General features: G+C 36.4%; 1 protein-coding gene across 3 annotated transcripts in view; it reads left to right on the top strand.

The window, feature by feature from the left end:
- The window catches only part of EXOC6 (exocyst complex component 6), a 254,131-nt gene that overhangs the window by 163,928 nt on the left and 70,601 nt on the right, over positions 1-19,602 (top strand). For all 3 annotated transcript variants that reach the window (XM_006880347.1, XM_006880346.1, XM_006880348.1), the window contains one exon: positions 8,059-8,200. In XM_006880347.1, the coding sequence (XP_006880409.1) occupies positions 8,059-8,200 (142 nt within the window). The remainder of the gene's footprint in view (positions 1-8,058; positions 8,201-19,602) is intronic.

Below are 19,602 nucleotides of genomic sequence, written 5' to 3' on the forward strand. Positions count from 1 at the left end.
TATAATACCTTACCACTTAGCCACCAGAGCCCTTTACAAATAGAATTACTGGGTCATCTTCTTTCTTGTCATTGTCATTGAGTCAGAACTGACTCCTAGCTGACCTTCCAAAGGATTTCTGGTGGTATAAGTCACGTGAGAGGAGATTGCTTTTATTTCTGGAGCCATTGGTGGATTCATACCATTAGCCAAGTTGGGTTAGTCGCTCAACTCCTTAGGGAAAATCTGTCATGCTGCTGTAAAGCTTTCCACTTCTTGCAGGAATCAACATATAAATTAGAAGACATTGTCAATTCTTTGCATGTAAGAAGGAGCAGTTGACAAAGGCCTATATTAGATGTCCTCAAGGACTTATTCTCCACACAGTATTTTTAACTGTCATTTGCAGGATTGGATCATCTCTAATGCCTTGATTACTGTCTGGAGCTTTATGTTGTTGTTGTTGTTGTTGTTGTTGCTGTGGAGTTGGCTGTGACTCAAGGCAACCTTGCATAGGAAGAACAAAATGCTGCATAGTCCTGTATCAATCTTCATGATTGTTGCTACATATGTTTTTGATGTTTCATGATTGTTGCTACATATGTTTTTGCTGTGGTGTCTGTGTTAGTCCATCTCATTGAGTTTCCTTTTTAGTGACCCTCTGCTCAGAAATCCCTAGATATTCAAGATGAGTATACCTAAAAACTTTAAGAATCCTCCAAATTAACAATACTGCTATGTTATATGATTTCATCTTGAAAATGCTATAAAATATAGTTAATTGAAAGCTGTAGACCTTAACAAGAGTTCCCGTATCTCGGTAACAGAAGACAGCCAAATTGAGTTGAGACTCTAAATAAGCCCTTCCTCCTCCAAAGCATCCCACATAAAACATTATTCAAATATATGAGAGTCATTCTGAAGTTGTTGCTGAATAGAAACTTTCAGATGGTAAAGAATTAATTGTATGCTGCTTTTTCCTTCATGAATATGTTTATAATGTATCAGCCAACTCTGTCAGTAAAGAAGGCATGACCACTTCTTGGGTCAGACTTACTCATTTTATTAATGGTCATTTGGAAACGCCCTTAATTGTCTTAGTCAATTAGTAATTCTGACAACTTCATTGGAAATTTCAGGTCATAATAGGGAGGTGAAGTGGTGTATTTTAATTACTCTATCACTGTGGTGCACTGAGTTAGGTGCTTCTGTAAAGAAGTGTTTGTAATTTTGCTGTCACAGAATTGCAACTTTAATAATGGGTTTTCTTCTGCTCTACTTTTAAACCTTTATTCTGTGACTTAGCCATAAGACGCAGAAACAACTACAGTGAAAAGCATTTCTTATCTTTATCTTTCTTATCTTAAAACTGTCAAAGGAAAAGAGTAATATAGAGCTTTAATAAATGCCCACTTCCTTACCTATTTCAAAATGTATCTGGTTGCCTGGTTTGCTGGTACTAAGTAAATTTAAGTATTAAAATAATCTCAGTTAGTTACTCATAACACAAACTGTCTTCTTCTGGCTGTTCTCCTAACAAAGGTGTATATAACATTCACCATTACCCCTGATAGATTTATAATATCAGGTGTTTAAAACCAGAGCCATGTCTTCCAAACCTTGACATCTCCTGGACTCTTACTGAACTGTCCTTATATGCTCATTTTGCCTACTGAATTTGTTGTTGTTATTAGGAGCTGCACAGCAGATTGGGACTTGCCCTGTCTTTTCCTAAGGAAGCAGTTGCCAATAGAGTTAAGGTAACTGGAAGGTTACAAGAATACTTTGAAAGCAGCAATGATACTTGCCAAAACCAGAAAAACTCCAAATGATATATACCATGTCTTAGATAAAAATCTAAAATTGACCAAACATGCATTCAAGATGCAATAATGATAACTACTGACTGGAGTGCAAAAAATTGGAAAAAAATGAAGAAAGAAGGGGAGTTAGAAAGCATGGACTTGGTACCATAAATGAAGCCAGAAATACAATGACAGAATTTTATACATTCAATGATTTATTCGTCATAAATACTGTTTTTAAAAAAACCCCGACAACTCACAAACCGTGACTTTACACATGGATCTCACCAGATGGATTACATAGGATCACATTGACCATGTCTGTGGAAAGAATCATTGGAGAAGCTCAGTATCAGCAGTCAAAGCCAAGCGTGGTGCTGTCTGTGAAATAGACCCTCAATTACTCATGTGCAAGTTTAAATTTAGGCTGAAAAAAATTAAAACAAGTCCACAAGAACCTATCCCACCTGAATTTAAAAAATCATCGTAAGAATAGGTTTGATACTGCATAAGACTATTATTGTAAAAATAGAAGAATAACTAGTAAGATGGATGCAAATGTCCAACGAGGAAAGAGGGAGGCAGTGGGCTTGCAAAAGGGGGAGGACAGTCACAATGTTGCAAAGTTTGGTGTGGACAGAGAAAGAGGGAGTAAAGGAATTATGAAAGACCCACTGGTATCTGAAAAAGATGGGGTATCAGTAGGCATAGATCAATGGTGATTCATTTTATAAGACACAACATATGGGAATGATCATATGAAATACAATGTGGATAAAGAGAATGTGTGAAATATGTATATTAATTAAAAAAGACTTAAAATATTAGATGTTAACAATATAAATGAAAGATTATATAAAGCACTATATGATTGAAAGATAATATAAATGAATTATTGTATTGAAACCAATTTTAAAAAAATCTTTCAAAACAAATAATGGGTTTGAAGTATTGAGCACCAATGATCAAAGACCAGATAAGTTGTAAGATGACATCAAGGATATCATTCATGAAGAGAGCAGAAGGTTACAACAGAGACAGAAGGTACAGGGGAAAAAACCTACCAAAATCCACCAAAAAATGGATATCTGAAGAGACCTCAAAAATTACCCTAGAATTTCAGGAAGCCAAAACAAAGAAAGAGATGTTGACATAAAAGAGCTGAACAAAATATTTGAAAGGGCAGCTCAAGAAGACAAAGTAGTATAAAGGAATATATAGAGTCCTAGATTTGAGAATATAAAGGGAAGAACTTGCTGGGCATTTCTCAAGCTGAAAGAACTGAAAAACAAATTTAAATCTCGTGTTGCAATACTTAGAGATACTATGGGCAAAATCTTGAGTGATACCAGAAGCATTTGAAGAAGATTAAGGGGATACACAGAATCACTGTACCAAATAGAATTGGCTGACACTGAAATACTTCAGGAAGTATCATATGAACAAGAGCCTGTGATAATGAAGACATTCAAGCTGCACCGAAGGCATGTGCAGAAACTAATGCTCTAGGAATAGATGGTATACCAATTGACATGTTTCAAATGACATGCAGCCCTGGACCTGCTATACCAGCTAGACTTTATTTTAATTAAGAAGTTTTTAGTTCTAGTTTAAGTGTTTGCTTTACATTGAAAGTGCTCACTATATTTCTGTTTATTTGAAAAGACTATAAATTGTGGCTTTTACTTAACTGAGACTGACCAATTCATCAGAATACATCTTTTCTTTTTTTGCTTTCCCTTTTGAAAAGACCATTTTGCTATCTCATAACTGCAATTTGTGTAGCAAACTGAGAGGCACAGTAAGTTTATAGAATACAGAAATATTGCTTTAATTGAAATAATTTTTAAAAGACAGGATCATAATTAGTAAGTTCATTTAGTGCTGGGTTTTTTTTTGTTTTGTTTTTATTTTATTATTATTTTGTGTGTCTGTGTACCATCAAATCAGATCTGACTGGTACAGGAGGAGATTGTCCCTCCTTTCCCGGCAGAGCATCTGGTGGATTCGAACCAAACACCTCTGGGATTGCAGTGCAGCTTCTTGCCACTAGGCCACCAGAGCTCCCCTTAATGCTGGGTTTAATATCCAAGTTCAGTATGTTTCATTTCTTCTCCATCACCCTCTTAAGAGTCACAAAACATTTTAAAACAAAATCCTTATTAATTTGAAGAATGATAAATGCAATGTACCACATTTCTTAGTCTACATATTTATTTTTATTTTGTAAATAAAAGACTAGTTACTGTGCTGATTTAACCTTTTGTGGGGATATATATATATGAAGAAAGGGCTCTCGTGTGATCATTGAGGGCGGGTAGAATGGTTGTGATTTCAAAAACACATTTTTATGTTAAATGTATTTGACAGAATGAAAGCAGCATTGAGAAATGCTTTCAAATAATTACTGTTAAAATAAAAACTTCCTTTTTATTAGCTCTTTGAAATAAGAGAATAGTGTGACAGAAATGAAGACGTCAAATGAAAATTTAAATGTGCCACATTAGTATTTAAGTATTCTATATTTCTCTTACTATTAGACTAAATCTATCAAAACATTACTTTGAAAACAAAACAGTTGAGCCATAACCTAATAAAAAGTGTTCTGGTTTTGTTACCATGTCATTTTGTGATATTTCAAATGAAATAGAATATCTTTAGCCTAATTTATAATAGTAAATTATTTTGGAAATTTGGCTTGACATACAAACAGATGAGTTTTCCTGATTCCTTTTAAACTAGGGGTTGGTGGGTTTTGGTTTATTGTTCCTGTGATTGGCATTAAAAGCCTTATTTCACAGCTTGCAGTGGGGGACTGTTGGTAAAGAGTGGCTGTGTTCCACCAGCTAAATTCAAAAAGTGTCAATCATGGGCTCACATAGGTTACTTAGAGAATGAGTTTTCTTACTGATTTCACCAAATGTCGCCTCATGCTGTCTTTGATTGGCACAGCCTGGCAGGGAGGATGGATGAATCTGTCACCGGCTGGTTAATTGTGTTGCAGTTCTCAGTCTGACATCAGGTCTTTGACTCTTAAGTGGCTCAATACAAAACAAATTAGCAGATTGTAGTCATATTTCTCATTCTATATGCTTTGACTTTGTTGAATGCAGTCCATAAATCATATTGACTGACACACAAGTAGATGATGAAAGCTGCTTTTGAGACATGGATCTAGAAAGCAGCGCTGTGAAGGTGCCATGGAAGGATGCATATGGTTGACCCTTTGGGAATTTCCTAGGAGCCAAATGTCTCTTTACCACAATTGTTCTTAAAAGAAAAGCTTTGGGGTAATGCAAAAAGGATCTAATATGTCAGCAGATTCTCTTTTACAAGTTCCTTTGAAATATAAGAAGTTTGTCTAAGGGTTTTCTCTCTTTACAAGTTGTTTTTTAGCAAAATGTTAGAACAGGGTAAAAAAGTTATTACCTTTAAAAGTTTAGCAGGTGTTTTTACTTATTGTTTGAGCTTTGTGCTGTTACGAAAAATAAAATGTTGGTAATTGCAATTGATTTTTAGGAGGAGGACAGCAGAAATTCCTAGGTGCTTGAAATGTATTAAATGTGCTCTGTTTTCTCTGTCCTGTCACTTTATTCTTTTGGCTATGTTTGTTATAGAATTAAAGACCAAAGCTTTCCTAGCAAAGAGGGCTAGTTATTAAAGTATAATTATAAAAATATTTTGGTATTTTACTCTAGAAAACAAATTATTAGAAGCTTCAACATTAATAGCAATAATGCTACTCAAAAGGGTGTTTGGGTTACACCAACAAAGCCAAGGGGTACAAGCATCCTAAATAAACTTCCAGAGGTCTTTCTGGCGTATGGACATTTTTAGAGCATTAAAAAATTCTATCTGAAAATAGCTAGTAGATAGAATTTCAGAATATTTGTACAAATTTTTTAGTAAGGTAGTTGACATTTAAAAAATAATATGTAGAAATATCTTAAATAACTTGTTAAAAATTCTCAAACTCTGAAGCTTTAAGATACTGACTTAAACTCTAAGCTTTGAAATTTCAGGAAGAAATTACTCCATATAACTTGCAATTATTCTGAATGTCTATTTTTGGGAACAATAAGCCTGTATTTAGTAATGCCTAAGGAGTGCCCAACCAAAGTAAATTTAATAATTAATGTTTTATTACATTTTTTCCTATAAATAAAGAAAATGTGTTTTTACATGTGTGTGTTTTTATCCCATTTCCAGAAGGTTTATGAAATAGTCTGTTTTTGTACTCTTGCCATCATTTTCAGTTCCAGTAATATTCATATATAGTAATTTGTAATTTCTGAATCAATATTAAATTTTTAAATTTTTTGTTTAAAATAATACCATTTACATTATGAGGTATATTTGCTTATGAAATTAATAGTTAATTTTTCTTAGTGAATGTACTGATTGGAGAGGTTTTGTGTTTCTACATTAGAATGCACCATAAATAGGATGAGGAGCTGAATTGATGGAGAAGTACATTAAGCTAAAATGCACTGGTTGTTCCATTATGTCAAAAAAAAAGACATTTTCATTAAGTATGCCCAAGCCTATTACATTGTTATTAAATGGCATGCCATTGGTTTCTGCTTTTTTCTGTCTCCCCTCCCATTCATATTGTTATTATTCTGCTTGGGGAATGGAGCTGCATGTCACCCAAACTAATTCCTCTGGGGTTTGGTATCTTGAAGCATGCTGAGTTTTGCATTGTTTGTTGCATTCCTTTTTGGCAGTTCATCAGTATCTGTCAGATATATTGTTTGCAGTGGCTTTTATATCTAAAGTTTTTGATTGAGAAATTGACATTCCATTTCATATATGTAGTTTTTCACTGTGCATACGGTCTAAATGCTAAAGACTCATTCATAAAGAAAGATTCGTTGTTTCTAGCCTGATTTTACATGTGTAAAGAACAAGTGTTTTTCTTAAACATCTTGAAAATAGATTTGTTTTCTTGGCTTTCTGACAAACTCATTCTATATAAATACATGTTTTTGTACCAATCTGTTTTAGCATTTATGTTTGGAAGGGTTTTTTTCATAGTCTTCTATAGCTTTGTTGGCCTTTATGATAAGTAGGAAAAACCAAAATTGCCAAATATCAGAAGATAACAATTTGCTAGAATAGATGAGACCAAATATGACACATCTTCTAAAATCATGCTTTCTAATAATAATCATGAGCCTTTAAATCTATTAACAAAACATTTATTTGTCCATTGAAACAGTTGTACTAAGGACAATATTACTCTATAAAACTTTACCTAAGAAATTTTAAAATACTTACTTTTAAACTTCTAATTGAGATGTAAAGTCTATTTAAAGGAACAATTTCTGCTAAAAATTATGTAGTGTTTTGACTTAATTATGTTATCTAGAAGCTAAACATTTTTGCAATTTAAAAAAAATATAATTTAAAATGTGAAAGTTCATAGAGAGTTTAATGGCTTATTATAGTAGAAAATAATGTTATAATAATGCTGTGTATGGTGAAAGAAAATCACACACTTTGTGATTTACTTAACTACATATTTCTAAATTATCAGATGATTATCAAACCTAATTTTTGATACATACTTATTGATGGTTTTAGGGGGTATATTGGTAGACAAAGTTCTCCTATCTACCTTCCCCCACCCCTTTAATTAAAACTGAGCTACAAATTAAGACACTAGCTAGGAACAGGGACTTACTTGAAGTATATTCTGAGTTTTTGCATAAATAAAACTTAAGTTGTAAAGCTGCTTTTTAGCTTCTTCTGGCTTGGTAAATTATATGAAGAAAACCTAAAAGGCATATTATGGATTCAGACAGTATGCTAGTTGTTATGTTTCATAAACACCATATTTTACTGTGTATTTTAAGTACTTGATAATTTTCAAGAGAATAGAAAAGTGGTAATTTTTAGTTTGTATTTTAATTTTCCCTTGTCTTGTTAGGGCTTCAATGATATTTATATTCTGAGAAGGATAAGTACACAAGATTGATTTTGATTTCTATGATAAAGGAATTATTGTTGTTGTGTACCATCTAGTCAGAACTGATCCATAGCTTAACCTTCAGTGGGTTTTCAGAGCAGGAATCGCACAGGAGGAGATTGCCATCTTTGAGATTACAGCAAAGCTTCTTGCCACTGGATAAAGACATAGCCACTAGAATATAGAAACACTGTTTTAAAAAACTAACATAAAAAAGAATGTCAGGTATAATTCTTTTCTATTTTCTGATGTAATTCTGTGTGTAATTATTTAGTTTTTTATTTGGTTGTTTATTTTAAACAGGGGAAAGTCGCCCAGACAGCTTGCATGTCAGCCTGCCAGCATCTGTCAACATCCTTAATGCAGATGTTACTGGACAGTGAGTTAAAACAGATAAGCATGGGAGCTGTTCAGCAGTTCAACTTAGATGTCATACAGTGTGAATGTAAGTACTCCACCTTGGTTAAATCTCATGCATCTCTAAGAGTTATGTTTTAATTGTGTATTTTTTTTAAATATGTAGAGTAGTTCAGAAAGGAGGAAGAGGGTCAGAGTCAGCTAAACTTCCCGCACCCTTGACAGCAGCAGGGCTCATGTCTTCCTGGAAGAGAAAAGTGTCTCAGCCCCACCTCTAGAGCCTGTGGAGAGAGCCATGAGTGTGGCAATCCAGGTTAAGATATTAAAAAAAAATGGGTTTCTTTTTTCCGTTATTGCTTCCTTTAGTTATTCATGCCTTCTTGTGAAGATCCTCCTAATTTGTGTCATAAAATGGTAAAATAATTTTAAATTCATCCTTCTTAGCACTCTAAGTAACTTTTTAGACGTTTGCTGAAAGGATAATCTTGTTATGTGCCACTGAGTCGTTTGTGACTCATAGGACAACAGCTCTGAACCCTGCTCTATCCTGAACCAGTCTTATCGCCTCTGACAGTCCTACCACCATTACCCTAGTCACTGAGTCAATCCATCTAATCGAGGGTCTTCCCCTCTTGTGCTGTTCCTCCAACCTCCCAAGCATAATGCCCCTTTCCAAGGACTGGTCCCTCCTTGCAACATGCCAAAGTATGTCAGAGGGAGCTTCAGAATCCTTGCCTCCAAGGAGCAGCCTAGTTTCACCCTCTCCAGGATGAACCTGTTTCTTCTTCTAGCAGTACATGGTATATTCAATACTCTTCTCCAGCACCACAGCTCAAAGGCATCAGTTCTCCGTCTATCATCCCTAGTCATTGTCCAGCTTTCTGGTGCATAGCAAGTAATTGCGAAAACCGTGGCCTGGATCAGGCACACCTTAGTCTGCAGACTGACATCGTTGTTCTTTTCTGGAGAGGTCCCTATGTCAAACAAAAATTCTCTTATATTTCAAACAAAGATTCTTTTGTATTCTGATATTCTGGGTGTCTTGTTTCTCCAAAGAATTTCTGAAGTCTTTACCTTTAACACAGTTTTTAATATTTATAAATTGAAATTTAATATTTCTAAATTGAATTTCTAAAAATTAAATATAATATGGTGTTGACACTAATCAGCACCTTCAAAATTAGATGGATTATTATTAGATTTAATATGTGCTTTTGGATTTAGATTTTTATCAACTCTTAAGCTATAGCTCATAAAGTACAGAATATATGTGAACAACTTTTAAAAGTAGTTCTTTCAAATGAATGGTGCACTGATTAAACAATAGAACTCTCTGGTTGACATTTCTACTTTGTAACTGATAAAGAAATTGATAGTTCATTCTGGCACCCCACTACTGATAAGTTGGAAACTAGTGGGGAACAAGAAGCAAATTTTAAAATAACACACTATATATATGTGAAAGAATTACATATCATCCAACTTGAATGGAAGCAGAAGTGACAGGGTTTGTTTTTTATTATTTCCTCCTATTAAATATAAAATATTTGTGTGTCCTGTATATGTATGGTATTCTACTAGAAAAGACATAATTAATATTAAAGAAAATAATTTTGTAGGTTCTTTGATCAAGATCAGTTGTCTGTCATAAGAAAAAAAATCCAGACTTTTCAATAAAACTTCACATATTGCCTTCAGAAGAAGAAAATTAGCTTATAAGATAATTTCAGTATGATTTCTTATATAAATGCATTATATAGATAGTGCTTCAGATATTTTGTGTTATTGTATCTTTAATGTGGTTTAAAAATAATTAGGTAATTGGACCTTTTGCATTAGGTTGTGTGTGCTCAGGTTCAGTTTACTCCAGCTTGATGAGGAAATTTTAGATGTCTAGTTATAGATGTTGTCTTAGTTCTTTGTGAAAAGCTAGCCCTGACTATTATTAGAGAAAGTTGCATATAACCCAGAATCTTTGCCTCTGTGTCTCCTATCACAGGATAGTTTCCACCACTAACTACTACTCCTTTAGGCAGTGAGTTCCTTTTAAATACTAATGTTTTCTTAAAAGCCTAATCTCTTGAAACAGACCAAGAAAGGTCCTGAGTATGAGGTAGAATTCAGGTCTTAGTCAAGCACAAAATGCGATAAACTATGACCAGGTCAAGGCTAAGGTTTTGGAAGTTTTGACTGTACACACAGAAAAGGAAGGGTGTGGACTCATAGATAAACCACGGGAAAAAAACCCTTAGGTTCTTTTGAGATTTTGCCTCTGGTTGGCTCTACTTCTTAATATAGTATCATGTATTCAGTGCTCACTGAACAATATAAAATGGCTGCCTACGTTTTTTCATGTTTCTTTCACTACTTCTGATAATAAATATTCCTATTTACAAAGATTGTAAAAAATCAATTGACCATAGGTAGATGGGCTAATTTCTGGGTTCTCAGTTCTATTCCATTGATCTATGTGTCTGTCATTGTACCAATACCACACTGTCTTGACCACCACAGCCGTGTAATAAGATTTGAAATCAGGGAGTGAGATGCCTCCTACCTTGTTTCTCTTTTTAAGGAGTGCTTTGCTTATTTGGCGCCTCTTTTCCATTCCAAATGAAATTGGAAATTGCCTTTTTCATCTCATTGAAGAATGGAATTGGTATTTGTATTGGGATTGCATTGAACATGTAGATTGCCTTTGGTAAGATTGCCGTTTTTTACAATATTGAGTCTTCCTATCCATGAGCAAGGGATATTCTTCCACTTCTCAAAGTCTCTTTTTGTTTTTTGTGGTAATGTTTTGTAATTTTCTTTGAATAGATCTTATGTGCTTCTGGTTAAATTTACTCCCAAGTATTTAATCTTGTGATTAGCTATTGTGAATGGTATTGTTTTTCTGAATTCCAGCCCTGTATTCTCTTTGTCACTGTACAGAAATCCAACTGATTTTTGTATGTTGATCTTGTATCCTGCTACTTTGCTGAATTGGTCCACTGTGTCCAGTAGTTTTCTTGCTGAGTCTTTAGGGTTTTCTAAGTATACTATCATATCATCTGCATAGAGAGATAATTTTACCTCCTCTTTGCTAATTTGGATACCTTTTATTCCCTTCTCTTGCCTTATTGCTATCACTAAGACTTCCAATACATTATTGAATAAGAGAGATGATAGTGGACATCCTTGCCTAGTTCCTGTTCTTAAAGGGAATGCCTTTAACCTCTCTCCATTGAGAACAATGTACAGGCTCTCAGGTTTGCATAAATACTTTTAACTGTGTTGAAGAAATTCCTCTCTAATCCTATTTTGTTGAAGAAAACAGAAACTTGTAAAACCTTTATGGAAAGCCACATGACCATGTACAGAGGCTAAAAGAGCCTTTAAGATTTTTCTACCTTTTGCCATAGAATTCTACTTTAAGAATCTCTGTAAAGAGGAAAATAAATATTTGAAATGAAGACAAAGATAATGCATGTGGATGTCTGATGTAGTGACAAGAATTAAAGTTTATCATTCTTAAGAGAAAAAAAGGCACGATATAAAGTTTTTACTTGTATTGTGTATCGTATGATCTCAGGAATATAAAGATCTCTCTGCTTTCTATATATTCTCTCCTTTTTCCATTCTTTTTTTTGTTTTCCTCACCTCCATTTCTCTTTTCTTTCACTCTTTTATGTATTCTTGGTTTTTTTTCACAGTGAGAAGGTATAATTTGGCAATGGGGATAGGAGTGAAGAGAGTTTAATAGATAGGGAAAAGGTTGTGATTGTTAATGACTTCATTTTACTTGAATCCACAATTAGCACCCTTGATATCAGCAGTCAGGAGACATGATTAGGAATTTAACTACACCTGATAGGCTTGGATTACATCTCAATATCAAGAAAACAGAAATCCTCACTACTTGGCCAAGAGCAACATCATGATGGAGAAAGGATTGACGTTGTCAGTGATCTCATCTTGCTTGGATCAACAGTCATCATTCTTGATTGGTACCAGCAGTCAGGAGAGGGACTGCATTAGACATCTCTAAAATACTGAAGAATAGTTATATCAGTCTGACACCAAAGTTTGTCTGATTCAGGCCATAGTCTTTTCAATCACTTCCTATGCTTCTGAGAGCTAGACAGTGAATAAGGATGATAGAACAATTATTGATGCCTTTGATTGGAGAAGAGCACTGAATATCCCATGGAATGCCAAAAGAACAAATAGATATGTCTTGGAAAAATTACAGCATTTGGAGGCAAAGATGACAAAACTTCATTCTCTCATACTTTGGGTATGTTACTAGAAGAAGCTATTCCTTGGAAGGGGTCATCATTCTTGGTAAGGTGGAAGGAGGGTCAGTGAAAGAGAGGAAGAACCTCGTTGAGATGGACTGATACACTGACTGCTGCGGTGAGCTCAAGCCTGTCAGAGATGCTGAGGATGGCACAGTATGGGAAAGAGTTCAGGTTTGTTGTTTTTAGGGTTACTATAAGTTTTACTTGACACCACCTAACAACAGACCTAGAATGTTCTTCTTCATGAATTTATATACAGATGTACAAATGAGGTTATCAGCTCCAAAGACTTTTAAGATATTAAACTAGTAGTGTCTTTATTGTTGGGTGGAATTGAGTTGACTATGACATATAGTGACCCTCTGAACAACAGATTTGAAACTTGCCCTATCCTGCACCATTGTCACAATCTCCGTCATAACTCAAGACCACTGTATCAATCCATCTTGTTGAGGGTCTTTTTTCCTCAACAAGACCCCCAACCTGAATCCTTACAGTGTGAAACACAATGTCTATACAACTTTGTAAGCAAACCAATATAAAATGAAAATGAAGAAAAAAGCAACTGCACAATGCAAGTTGTGATTTTCTGGGAATAAGTAAATCTCTGGCTTCCATATCTTAATCTTTCTCCATTTTGGATAAAACAGTCCCCATCTCCCAAAAGAAAAATATGAAGGCTTTAAAAGAAAGTGTATGGAGGTGCACATATGTTTTGTGACCCCAAGGCCTCATTCTTCCCTATAAAAGGCTTATTTATATCCTAAAAGAAAATGGTTAAATGAAAATGATATGGATGGTATAAAAAGATTGTTTAATAAGACTTTTTAAAAAATAAGCTGATGCTGTTAAACCAATAGGATATATGAATTTGTTAATGTTTTTAGTAGCGGGAGAAGAAGACCTTAGATGAGATGGATTAACACAGTGTCTGGGGTAATGGAAGTTGGTGTGTTGGAGAGAGTGAGAGTGGCTCAGGATTATTCAGAGTTCAGAGCTGTTGTACAGAGGGTTAGTATGAGTCACAGGTGACTTGATGGCACCCAGCAACAGCAGCAACTATCAGATTGAGGAGACAAGGCCAATATTTACTTTCAAGAATGGGAGAGGACTAGTACCACTTTGCATAAATGGTGATGAATAGAAGTCTAAGAGTCAAGATCTACATCTAAGCTTTCCCCTCACTCACTCTTCTTTTATTCCCTCCCTCCCATGCAGTTCTTTCCACCACTAGAATAACCACAAGATAGTGGTTTTTGTCATTCAATTTAGTGACAGGTCTGGTTCACACTGGAAACTTAAGCCATAATTTTAGTTTTAACTTCTAAAGAATTATAGGATTATAGGTAGATGAGAATATAGTTTAAATGTAGTATTTAACAGAAACAAAGTTCTTCATCAAACAAGTTTCTGGAGAATCAAGATGATTTCTTTTGCTTTAACATAACCCATGAATGGCATAGAACAAATAATCGATGAATATGTATTCAATAGTGGAATAAATATTAGTATAAATCATCCGTTTCTATTGTCCAGTGATTCCAGAGGATGTTCTGGTGGTCTAAAGAGTAATGAGTTGTGCAGCCAACCCAAAGGCGAACAGTTGGAATCCACTAGCTACACTGCAGGAGAAAGATGAGTATCCTCTTGTGTGCTTTATAACATCTGAAAACACACTAGAGAATTAACTTTGGGCATGTGGCTGGAAGAAGCTATTCCTTGGAAGGGGACATCATGCTTGGAAAGGTAGAGGGTCGTCAAAAGAGAGGAAGATCCTTGATAAGATGGACAGACACAGTGGCTGCAGCAGTGGGATTGAGTTGGAATGAGTCAGTTCCAACTCAAAGGCAATGAGTTTTCATTTTAACTCTCCAGGCCACAGTCTGTGCAATTACTTGCTATGCATCAGATAGCTAGACAATGACTAGAGATGATAGAAGGAGAATTGATGCCTTTGAGCTGTGGTGCTGGACAAGAGTATTGAACATACCATGGACTGCTAGGAGAACAAGTTCATCCTAGAGAGGAAGATACCAGGCTCCTCCTTGGAGGCAAGGATTCTGAAGCTTTGTCTGACATACTTTGGACATGTTGCAAGCTAGGACTAGTCCTTGGAAAGCAAAAGAGGAAGACCCTTGATGAGATGGATTGATTCAGTGACTAGGGTAATAAGGGTAGGTATGTCAGTGACAATAAGATTGGCACAGGATAGAGCAGGGTTTAGGGCTTTTTATACATGGGGTTACTATGAGTCTCAGGTGACTCAACGGCACATAACAATAACAACAACTTTAAATATTCATCTAGCAAGATATGGGAAACCTCTTTGATATGTAGGCCATTAGTATTTATTTATAATTAATGTCATTGTTATGTGCCCCTTGAGTCAACTATGACTCACAGCAACACTATGAACAGCAGCTCTGAGCCTTGTTTTGTTTTTTGGGGTTTGTTTGGTTGTTTTTGTTTTTGTTTTTTTTTTTGCTCTGAGCCTTGTTTTATCCTGAGCCAACCTCACTATCTCCACCTCCAAGACTGATCCCATTGCTGTAGTCACTGTGCCAGGCCATCTTGATGAGGACCTTCCTCTCTTGTGCCAACCCTCCAACTTTCCAAGCATGATGTCTCTCTCCAAGGACTAACCTCTCTTGACAATATACCCAAAGTAGTTTCACTGTCCTTACCTCTAAGAAGCAACCTGATTTCACTTTCCCTATGATAGATGTGTTTGTTCCCTTGACAGTCCATGGGATAATCAATACCATTCTCCAGGACCACAACTCAAAGGTGTGGGTAATTCGTCTGTCATCCTTAGTCACTGTCTAGGTTTCAGATGCAAAGCAAGCAGGCAACAAGACAGTGGCTTGGATCAAGCTCACCTTGGTCTTTAGACTGATATGTTTGCTCTTAGCACTCTGGATAGGTCCTTCACAGCAGATTTCCCCAGCTCAGCTCGTCTTTTGATTTCCTGACTGCTGGTGCCAAGGGTGATCATTGTGGATCCAACTAAGGTGAAATTGTTAACAACTTCAGTCTTTTCTCCAACTGTCGTGATGCTGTGTATTTGCCCAGTGGTGAGGATTGTTGTTTTCTTGGTATTGAGATGCAACCTATATTGCAGGCTATAGTACATGATCTTCTGAAGCAAGTGCTTCAAGTCCTCATTTTTGGCAAGCAAAGTTGTGCAATCTGCATAATACAAGTTGTTGAAGAGTCTTCCTCTGATCCTAATTCATAATTTGTAATTTATTTATTCAGCCATGACAGAGGAATGGTGCAGAATAGGACAGTTTTGATCTGTTGTTCATAGGGTTACTCTGAGACATAATTGACTTGATGGTAATTTCGACAGTTCCAAAATTACTTTATGTGTCACCCAGAAGCTGTTTTGAAATGTTAACCAAACCTCCTCATTCTCTCACTCAGTTTTTAGCCAAGCTTCTGATATGTTTTCTCTGACTTTGTGAACACATATTCATCATCTTTTCTTATCTCCTGACCATTCTACCTATTCTGTTTAGCTGTTGCTTAAATTGTGCACTTACAATAAAGACTGCCTAGAATAAGAGTACGGAAAGACTTCTTGCTTCTGTATTTCCTTTTATAACGTGTTTTGTATATTCATATTAGAATAAATACTTATGATTTGATTTCATATAATCAGCTCTCCCTTACCAAACTTCGAACATTTGTGTATCCTTAGGGCAGAATGAGCCTGTGTTCCTACTTTTTTCTTAAAAAAAAAAAAGTTGCTGGAGGGACAGCATAAGAGAGGAAGACCCTTGATGAGCTAGATTCATTCAGTGACTGAGGTAATGGGAGTGGGTGTGTCGGAGACAATAAGATTGGCACAGGATAAAGCAGGGTTTAAGGGTGTTGTACATAGGGTCTCTATGAAATGCAGGTGACTCGATGGCACATACAACACAACAACTTTTACATGTTAACTCGTGTTTTTGCATACAGATAGCTTCTATTCTCTTGAAATTTCCTAGATTAGCAATTTGGAAAACAATTTTTCATTACCATAATTACAGCTTACACAGCATGTACTTTTTGTTTTGAACTCTACCTACATTAATTCAGACTCATCTTCTTCCTGTTTAGGCTCATATGCAAAAATTTTAGGATATTCTTATCTTAGTAGGCATTCTCAGTAAGATTAGACCATATTCCTCTCTGATCTTTCTTCTACAATATTTTTTTAAACTTGAAATAACTTACTAGTATAAAGATCAATATTCAATCATAAAATGAGAGGAAATTTATTTATTATGATTTTGATAAAGGAAATTATCAAGTTGGAAACTTTAAGAGGAAAAGAAACTGAAACCAAAACAGAGATTCAGAGTTCTTGTTTGGGGTTATGGGGGGATAGAAAGGCTCGGAACCTATTTTTAAATAGTCTAGGAAACCCTGCGCTCGGGTGACCTAGTGGCAAGCAATCCTGAGGCATGCAGTTTGAAGCCACCAGCTGCCCTTTGGGAGAAGGATGGGCAAACTCCTCCTGTGCAGTTAACTGTCTCTGAAAACCCACTGGAGGGCCAGCTTTGATTATGTTCCGACTCCATGGTACACAACAACAGGGAAACTTGAATTGTTTATAGGGATTTTAAAGGCCAGTTAATTCAGAAGTGGTTGACCAGTCCTCCTTAGTCTTTCTTAATCTGGAAGCTCCACTGAAATGTGACCACCATGGGTGATCTGCTGGTATTAAATGCTGGTGAGAAGGCTTTCAGCATCATAACAAGCATCAAGCTACCTCAGTACAACAGACAGACAAGTACTGTACTTGTAAGCACAAACTTTGAACATAAAAGCATATGCATACACAAACTAAAAAGTAAATATCACCTAACCTTTTCTTCCCACCTTCCTCCCCACCCCCCAATATAGCAAACTGGCAGATAAATGCTGTGCTAAAGCAAAGCATAAACCAAGCAAGCGAGCAGTTATCAGCAGAGTCTTGCTGAGCATAGTCACTTGTCCCAGAGAGGATGACTCAGGCCCCAGTCATGCCCATCGTCTGTCTGAGTGCTCCCAGGTGAAGATTGTGCTTCAGTCAACCCTGGCTGTGCCATTGTCTCTTGGCTGGTGCTGCTCTCTGTGATGATATCTCTCCTGCCAACCCTGGCTGTGCCTCCATCTGTCTGACTGCTACTGCCCCAAGTGAAGATGGCACTCCAGCTGACCGTGGGAATTCCACAGCACTTAATTATGTTTATACAAAACCTAGACCAATAAGCTATTAACTGAACAGAGCAAGAAAACACTGCATGGCTTGGAATTGGGAAATGTGTGTGTCAGGGTTGTATCCTTTATCCATGCCTGTTTAATCTATAGGCTGAACAAATCATTTGAGAAGCTGCACTCTGGAAAGAATAATGCAACATTAGATTGGAGAAACATTCATCAACAACCTGTGCTATGCAGACAATACAAATTTGCTTGCTGAAAGTGAGAAGAACTTGAGGTGCTTGCTTCAGAGGATTAAGGCCTGCAACCTCCAATATGGATATCTTAACATTAAGAAAACAAAAATCTGTACCACTGGACCAGTGGGCAACATCATGATAGATGGAGAAAAGATTGAAATTGGTTGCATTTTGCTTGAATCCATAATCAACATCCTTGCTACTAGCAGTCAGGAGATCTAGAGACCTCGTGTTGTTGTTGTTATGTGCTGTCGAGTCGTTTGCGACTCATAGCGACCCTATGCACAACAGCCCTAAACCCTGCTCTATCCTGCGCCAACCACACCGCCTCTGACATGCCATCCCGATTACCCCAGTCACCGAATCAGTCCATCTCATAGAGGGTCTTCCCCTCCTGCACTGTCCCTCCACCCTCCCAAGCATGATGTCCCTCTCCAAGGACCCGTCCCTCCTGGCAACATGTCCAAAGTATGTCAGACGAAGCCCCAGAATCCTTGCCTCCAAGGAGTAGCTTGGTTTAATTCTCTCCAAGATGAATCTGTTTGTTTTCCTGGCAGTCCATGGTACATTCAGTACTCTAGCATTAGGAAAGTCTGCTAACAAGGACTTCTGCAAAGTCCTGAAGAGCAATGATGTCAGTCTAAAGACTAAGTTGTACCTGATTCAAACTATGATTTATCCAATCATCTGCTGTGCCTTGGAGAGCTGGACAGTGAATAAGGATTATAGAAGAATTAATGCCTTTATGTTGTGGTCTTGGAGAATACCCTATGACCTGCCAAAAGAACAAACAGATACATATTGGAGAAGGTGAAACCACAGTGCTCCTTGGAGGAAAGGATGGTGGAGCTTCATCTCATTTTGGATTATGTTGCTAGGAGAGGATACATCATGCTTGGAAAGGTGAAGAGGCAGTGACACAAAGACAACAGCAGTGGGCTCAGGTGTGTCAGAGATGATGAAGACTGCACAGGATAGGACAGGATTCAGCTCTTTTGTTCATGGGGTTGCTGTGAGTCTTACCGGACTCGACAACAACTAACAACTGCAACAACAACAGGAACTTTGGTGGTCTAGTGAATAGAAGTAGTACTGCTAACCCAAAGACAAGCAACAAAAAAAGCTCTTCAAATCCACTAGCTGTTTTGCAAAAGACAATCTTCTGTGCACTTTACAGCATCTGAAAGCCCACCTGAGGGTCAACTGTGAGTCAGTTCCAATTCACAAGCAAGTAGTAGTAGTAGCAGTAGAAGAAGAAAATAAAAATCAGTCCATTTTCATTTGTTTTTCATATAACCTTGATGGCATGACTAAATAACAAAGGTTAAAATGCAATAATAAGGAATTAAACAGTGTTTTTAAAAATAAAAAGCTAATACTAAGTAAAATAACTCAGTCTCATAAGGACAAATATTGTGTAATACCAACATGTCTATATTGGGACTGTTCAGACTCAAAACTCTAGCTCACTGCCATGGGTTTAGAATTGGTTCATAGCTGACATTCAAGCAAGTTTTCATTAGGGAGGATATTTCCCATCTTTCTCCTTTGGAGTTGTTGATACATTTAAGCCTCAAGAAAGATACTGCCTTTGAGTTAAGGCAGTGCAAAGCCCTATACACTACACCAACTCATCTCCCTCTGGGGCCATTAAATAATATTAATAGGAATTTATTATTTATAATGTTGTTGTTATGTGCTGTCGAGTTGCTTGTGACTCATAGTGACCCTATGTACAACAGCCCTAAACTCTGCTCTGTCCTGTGCCAATC

This window comes from Elephantulus edwardii, unplaced genomic scaffold (assembly GCF_000299155.1).
Source record: "Elephantulus edwardii isolate Elephantulus edwardi_28Jun2011 unplaced genomic scaffold, EleEdw1.0 scaffold00007, whole genome shotgun sequence".
In the NCBI taxonomy this organism is placed as follows: Eukaryota; Metazoa; Chordata; class Mammalia; order Macroscelidea; family Macroscelididae; genus Elephantulus; species Elephantulus edwardii.